This window comes from Mus caroli, chromosome 6, assembly GCF_900094665.2.
Source record: "Mus caroli chromosome 6, CAROLI_EIJ_v1.1, whole genome shotgun sequence".
Lineage (NCBI taxonomy): Eukaryota > Metazoa > Chordata > Mammalia > Rodentia > Muridae > Mus > Mus caroli.
Genome location: NC_034575.1, coordinates 41,645,284 through 41,652,383, shown reverse-complemented (window position 1 = coordinate 41,652,383; position 7,100 = coordinate 41,645,284). Strand labels below are relative to the sequence as shown.

General features: G+C 43.0%; 1 protein-coding gene across 2 annotated transcripts in view; it reads right to left on the bottom strand.

Moving 5' to 3' along the window:
- The window catches only part of LOC110296266 (contactin associated protein like 2), a 265,695-nt gene that overhangs the window by 107,279 nt on the left and 151,316 nt on the right, over window positions 1–7,100 (bottom strand). For both annotated transcript variants that reach the window (XM_021164874.2, XM_021164875.2), the window contains exon 5: window positions 3,154–3,247. In XM_021164874.2, the coding sequence (XP_021020533.1) occupies window positions 3,154–3,247 (94 nt within the window). The remainder of the gene's footprint in view (window positions 1–3,153; window positions 3,248–7,100) is intronic.

The window sequence follows — 7,100 nt, the reverse complement described above, 5'->3', positions numbered from 1 at the left end:
GAGGCCTGTGGCCCTACTCAGGCCGGTTTTCTGCTTCCCTAACTAATGCAGTCTCAGGTCCCGCGCGCAATTGGATTGGAGCAGAAGCTGTGCTCCACTCTCCAGAAGTCTTAAGATCCTGTGGCGGGTGTTGTGGGTAGCTGGCGAGTGTCCTGTAGCCCTCATTCTTGTCCCCAATCTACATTTGCTATCAACCACCCTTTCTATTGACCAGAGTATGGAACCTTCCCTGCTTGGATTTTATATACTGATCTGATAGCCTAACTGTCCCACTGAGCAACAGGACAAATATGTTTCTGGTTCTAAAGAAAGGTCTTTGCTACTTTCTGGCATGTCATAGGAATCTCAACTCCTGTTGCTCAACCTTAGCTTTGCATTTCCCCACCAACTCTTGCTGTCTTTTTTTCCCCTTTCCAAGTCTGGGTTACCTGTCTCAGAGACCACAGCAGCAGTTGTCAAGAGCTGTCTTCATGTCTGCCTGCCTGGCTTCAAGTTTGGTTCTGTTACTTGTCGCCCAGGTGGCTATGGGCAGCTACTTTACATATTTGTGCCAGGGTTTGCCATCTGTGAAGGGAGATAATAATCTCAACACCCTCCTAGAATTGTGATGAAGGTCAAAGGGGTTAATATAGCTGAAGTGCTTAAAATGGAGTTTGTATGAGAGTCTATGTAAATGTCCATTGCCATTTTTATTACTTGTTCAGTCTCCTGTTTGTTCCTCATATTCTGTGACCATGCAGCCATATTTTGATCAGTGCTCTCTAAGTGATGTAACCAAGTCTCCGTAATGAAGCTAACCAATTCTTTTCAACTTGCAAGAGGCGTGAGCTATTCTGCCTTTCAAGTGAAGGCTCTTTAGAATCTAGGAAGCCTCAAGATGCTTCCAGCCTTTTGATCTCAGTTTACCCAGCACTTTAGGAGTCTCATTAAGTAAACAGTCAAGTGAAAGACCTTGCTAGCTTGACTCTAGGCTGCTATTCTCAAGTGGGTAGTGATGAGCCAGCCCACCTTCATCTTAGCTTTAAAAGCCATCTTACAGTGAGAACAAACTAGGTTCATTCCTATTTATGTTTAAACCTCTGTTTCTCAAGGTTTGGGCTATACTCCACCTGTGACCTTAACTACAAATGATTCTACATTTCTTATTCCTGAAAATGTCAACCTTGTCTTTGTTTCAAAATGTTACTGTGGTCCCCTGTTGTCATGACCATCTATTGTTATGACTATCTTACCTCCACCTTGCAATTATGTTTTTGCTTCATAAACTTGTAATGACATCTTGCAACCCTACCTTTGTTTCAAAGGTTGTTATGACTGCTTCGTTTTGACCACCTTGCTGTGTTCTGCTTCTGCAACCTCACTTATTTTGCCTGCCAAATCTCCATTTGGAAATCCCCTACCCTTGAGCTATAAAAACCTTGTCTTTCTCATATCCAATGCTGACCTCTTGAATGCCATTGTAGGGACCTCTATAACCCTGTCTTAGGGAAAGACAGCACATGTACATGAATTTGAAAAGCATGCTTTAATTAATTGCTTGCTTCAATTATTTTGGTCATGATGATTTGGGTCAGTGGTCTTTCTCCTCTCATCTTTGGGATTAACAGTAGGTCACCTTGGTCAACATAGATTAAGTTGTATCTTATAGATAACTTGCCTAGCTCAAATTGGTTGAAGCCCAATTTCGGTGTTCTGGGTCTGCACAAATAATTGACAGGCAACATTCTGTCATTACAAGGTCCCAGACTGCACCCACAGATCACACTATTAAGGACATTTTTGGAACATGTATTCCATGAAGAGCTATGAAGATAGTGCAGACATCTGTACCTCACCTCTCTGATCCTCTGACTACCTTCCCTCATACCCCAGAATACCCTGTCTCCTCATGAAAACCCCTAAACCTTATCTCGGGGTTCCTTTTGCTAGTGTCTAGCTGTCTCGTGAGTAAATTCAATTTTGGAAAAACTTGTGACTTCACAAATTGGCATACTGATCAATGGACAAAGTAGCCTGGTGAAATAACATTAACAGTGCCCTTTGGACAAAGATACCACTGTGAACTGAAGTGCCCAGAAAAAAGCCATAACTATGTCAAATATTTTAAATGCCAATTGACCGATGAGAACTTTGCGACTTGAAACAGTTGGAATGCTGTAGACCCAGAACCGAGTTATCTGGGCTATTATCTCTAGTCCTCTTAATAATTATTCATTGTTCACCTAACATATTTTCACTTAGGTGGAAGGTTGGAATACATTAACAGACAGTACTGTCTTCCACCAACCCCAAATCTAGGAATATCATCAGATAAAACCAATAGCAGACTTCCCCTGCCTCACTGTTACCTGTCAGCTTGATGTCTTACCAGTGTGTTTAGATTTATGGCATGTCCTGTGGTTATGAAGGCTTATTTAATGAGGTCTACATTGGAACATGTTATCTGGGGCAATGTGAACCATGGTCCCTGACTATGGTCACTCCTATGGGTCTCAAGACAAGTGATCTCTTATCCCTTTAAGATGTGGGCTGTGCTTCCTGATGACACTAACATCTACTCAGGACATGCTGGCTTCATGTGAAACACTAAAAATATTTATGGGCAATAGCACCTGCCTTTTATTCTGGGTGACTCCTATTTCTTACACGAGAGGGAAAGACAAGGGTAATTATAAATTCAGCCCTCTACCTGATGACCTTCTAATCTGCAAATGACAGTGGCTGAGTTTCTTGGGAGTGACTCACAGGGAAGAAGTTAAATGTTGTGCATAGGCAGAGGCCTTTCATAAACCAAAGAACAAATTTTACATTTTACATTTACATTTCACTGACTCTTCTTTATACTATATACCATGTAATGCTAGTTCCATTTCAGGCACTGCCTGAGATGCCCTCTGTCTTAGTCAAAATTCCCATCAAAGCTGTGATTAGCAGCCTCAATGTATCGCATGAGCAATACCCCAAAGAGGATCTTATAATACTCTTGTGAGACACCGTCAACAACCACATAGGTTTCCTTGTACAAAGATGCTCAGGGTTGACCTTACTGAGAGAGAGCTATAGTTTAAAAATGCAAATTCACACTACCTGGTATGACTTGTGTCAGGGCCATTCATAGCTCTTGCACTCACACCTGAAGAACCAAACACTTACCTATAACTTTTCCAAGGAAGAGCGACTTGGGAGAATTGAAGAGCGTATCAGAGGAGCTGGGTAGATGGTAACCCACAGCAGGATAATGGTCGAGCTGTAGGAAGAACACGAGACACAGTATTAGCATGTCACCATCCCAGGAGTTATGATGTCCCTCTTTGAATCCTGGTTTCTGGAAACTACTTCAACAGCACAGGATTTAAGGTCCACCCTGAGGAAAAGGAAGGCTCTCTCTGCCTTTGAAAACAGTTTGATGAGTGCAGACCCTTCCCGAGCTGAGTGATTTGCTGGCTGGATTAGGATCCACACTCATTTCCATAGAGTAAAACCTGCCTGATTGGATCTTCGGTGCTGTCCTCTGAGCTAGACAGTGCTGTCTATGTAATTACGGTTTTAAAGGGATTCTCTCACTGAACTGATGCTGTCTGCTTACAGAGGAATGCTGACCCTCGGATGCTCTCCATCCCCACCGCATGCTGCATGCAGGTCAATATGGCCGACTTGCCTTTCACAAGGAGATGAATTTTTCTGCTATAGTTAGCGTCCCTAGAGACTGAGAGTGGGGCTGGGTGGCGAACACAGTGGTTAAATGGCACATGTCCTCTGGCAGAATTTGTTCTTCCCAAGTGGAAGAGAGGAAAGTCCTCAAAAGTGACTTGGAACAATGCATGTTTCTGGTCACATTTCCCAGATACATGTGCAAACAGTGGTGTCACAGCTTCATAGACCATGATGAATCCCTGTGTGCCCACAGGACATCTTCTTCTGGCCTATCTTTTAATGACAGTTATGGTCTCCTTGTGCTTCCCCAGCTGTGAGCTCTTAGAACTTTCTAGGGTTCTGTGACTCGCTCTTTTTTTTTTTTTAAACTCTTCTCTGATACATTACATCCTGCTTTCCTTCAGAAAACAGCAGGCCTCTCAGGGATATCAGTGGGACACGGCACAACAAGTTATGATAAGGTTAGACACAAACCCTCTTATCAAGGCTGGACAGGCAACCCAGTAGGAGGGATGGAGAGAAAATACGGAAAGAGATGTCTTGAATTGTGTGTGTGCGATCGCATGTGTGTGTGCGCATGTGTGCGTGCGCATGTGTGTGTGCGCATGTGTGCGTGCGCATGTGTGTGTGCGCATGTGTGCGTGCGCATGTGTGTGTGCGCATGTGTGCGTGCGCATGTGTGTGTGCGTATGTGTATGTGTGTGTGTGTGTGTGTGAATGTGGAAAATAAGTGCAGAGAAACTCTGGAATCTACCAAGGATGACCCCATAGACGACTCCTAGTAATGAGGGATACTGAGCCTGACACACTTTTTCTTTGGAAGAATCTTCCATTCCAGCTCAGGGTCGCGGGACGGGGGTGGGGTGGCGTGGGGTGGGGGATGGGGGCAGTGTGTCATAAGAAGTCAGGTTCAGCCTCCCTGAGCACATGGGAACCTCGGACTTGTCTGAAGAGTTCACTATACTGGAAACTGGTACGCTCCATTTGTACATTGAAAAAATGTACTAAAATATATCACTAACAAACACTTAACTCTGTTCAGAGAAACTTTTGCCCGTTTTAAGCTAGAAATGCCTTGGAATCGAGCTACTTCATTTCTGCAGCTAAATTTCAGCGGCCAGTTTTGGCGCCCTCTGGTGGCATACATGGGTAACTGCAGCACTTCCTTGTTAAACCCATTAAAACTGCTTCATTTTTTTAAAGCCAGGATTTAAAAAAAAAAAAAATTAAAAATTCTCTTAATTTAATATACATAGAGTGGGTTTCACTCAATTTTTCTTATAATATATTTTGCTAATGCTTTAAAAATGGATAAAACAATACATATCTATCACAGGAAAATAATAATGTAAACATTCTGGAAAAATAGCATATGGTGATAATTAATGATAATTATATTTTTTCATTTATTTAAAAATGAGTAGAAACCAAACTAATAGTATTTTATTCTTTGTGTATTGGTGTTTTGCCTGCATGCATGTCTGTGTGCCATGTGCATTTAGTGCCCACAGAGGTGGGAGGAGGACATCAGATACACTAGGGATGAAGTCAGAGGATTGTGAGCTGTCATGTGGGTACTGGGAATTGAACCTGGGTCCTCTGAAAAACCAGCCAGTGCTCTTGGTCACTGAGCCATCTCTCCAGTCCTGCCCTGCCTTCTTTTAACAGTGTATTGCAAACTTTTTTCTCTGTCTATAGTAAATGTATAATTGAATAACTTGTCAGTTTCTGGATAATTATCATTCAGTTTTTGGATATATATCACAACATACCAATGTTTTATGCATGCTCTATAGCGCAAGTAAGTCTAGTCTTTAAAAATATCAAATTTTAGTGTTTAGGGTCTGGGGAGATGGCTCAATAAAACATTTACCACACAAGCATGAGGGTTTTCAGTGGCATGTAAAAGCCAGGCGTTTTAATGCCTGTCTGTAACGCTAGCACCAGTGACAGAGATAGGAAGATCTGATCCCTGAAGGTCTCTGACCAGCCAGTCTAGCCAACCAGGCAGCTCCAGGTTCAGGAAGAGACGTAGTGTGGATGGGCCTGCGGCTGTTCTTGTGAACCAATCACCTAATGAATAAAGCCAATCACTGGGCGAGTAGGTGGGACTTCTGGGTTGGAGAGAGGAAGAGAGGAAGCAGGGGCGAGTTAGGGCCCTTTTGGAACCGGACAGCGGAGGGGTAAGATGTAGCTGCCAGAGTTTCCCTGTGTCATGGCAGAATCAGATTTTAATAAGGCTTACAAGATTAGGTTTTAGTGGTTGCACCCAGAGATTGAGCTACCATTGTTTCTGAACTAAATTTGTGTTGCGTTTTCCTTTAGGCAGCGGCTCAGCTAGATTCAAGAGAGAGAGGTACAGCGCCAAAGCATGGGTTTGCCAGATGTGCACCCACAAAGGCTGTGGGGGGTTTGAAGCATGAGGTTGGCATGATAGTGACCTGACCGTGGGAACCTAGCAAGCTGAGTGGAGACGATTCAGGAGCTCCAGGCCAGAGAGACTCCACGAGATAAAATAGGTCGGCCTTTGCCCGCCAGTGCATGGCCAGCCAGGCAGCCCGGGCAGAGGCACAACCACGGGAGTGTGCTTGCCGGCTCTATTTTTTAGATACTTCCTTCAACAGAGACCCTGCCTTAAAAAAAAAAAAAAGGATGGAGAGTGATGGAGGAACCTATGTCAATTTTTGGTGTTTGGCCTCCACATGCATGTAGAGTGGCCACACACACACACACAGAAAGAGAAAAAAAAAATGTGCACAAAGGGTCTATACCATTCCTAGCACCTGATAGGTGCTCAGAACAATCATGTTGACGTTTGACAGTGCTCCTCTCAAAGTCATGGTCGTAGAAGTGAAGTTAGTCCCAAGATACCTTCTGACTGCATACCATGGAAGCCCCTCTTTTTCTTAGCTGTTTCTAAGGGTTCAGACTTGGCCTTCATGAGAGTCATTTTATAGTACTTGTACTGAGCTCAAGGCTAAACAAAACCCTGCATTTATCATCAGTTATCTATGAAGGCAGTAGCTTGGATAAAGGTGCTAAGATTCACATTTCTTTTTAAAATGAAATTTTATTCCCTCTGCTTTGAAACAATAATGGTGCCCTCAAAAGTTTTGATTTAGTCAACTAATGGTGACCTAGCTAGGCAGTGGTTCTCAGCCTCTGGGTTATGACCTCTTTGGAGTGGCATATCAGATATTCTGTATACCAGATATGTGTACATCATGATTCATAACAGTAGTAGGATTACAGTTAGGAAGGAGCAACAAGAAAACTTAGTGATCAGGCGTCACAAGATAAGGTGCTGCATTAAAGTGTTGCAAAATTAGGAAGGTTGAGAACTGCATATCTAAAGATATACTACAACTATATCTAGTTTTAATTCATTAATAAAGTAATAATTAAAAAAAAAAGATAGCCAGGCATGGTGGCTTATACCTGGAGTC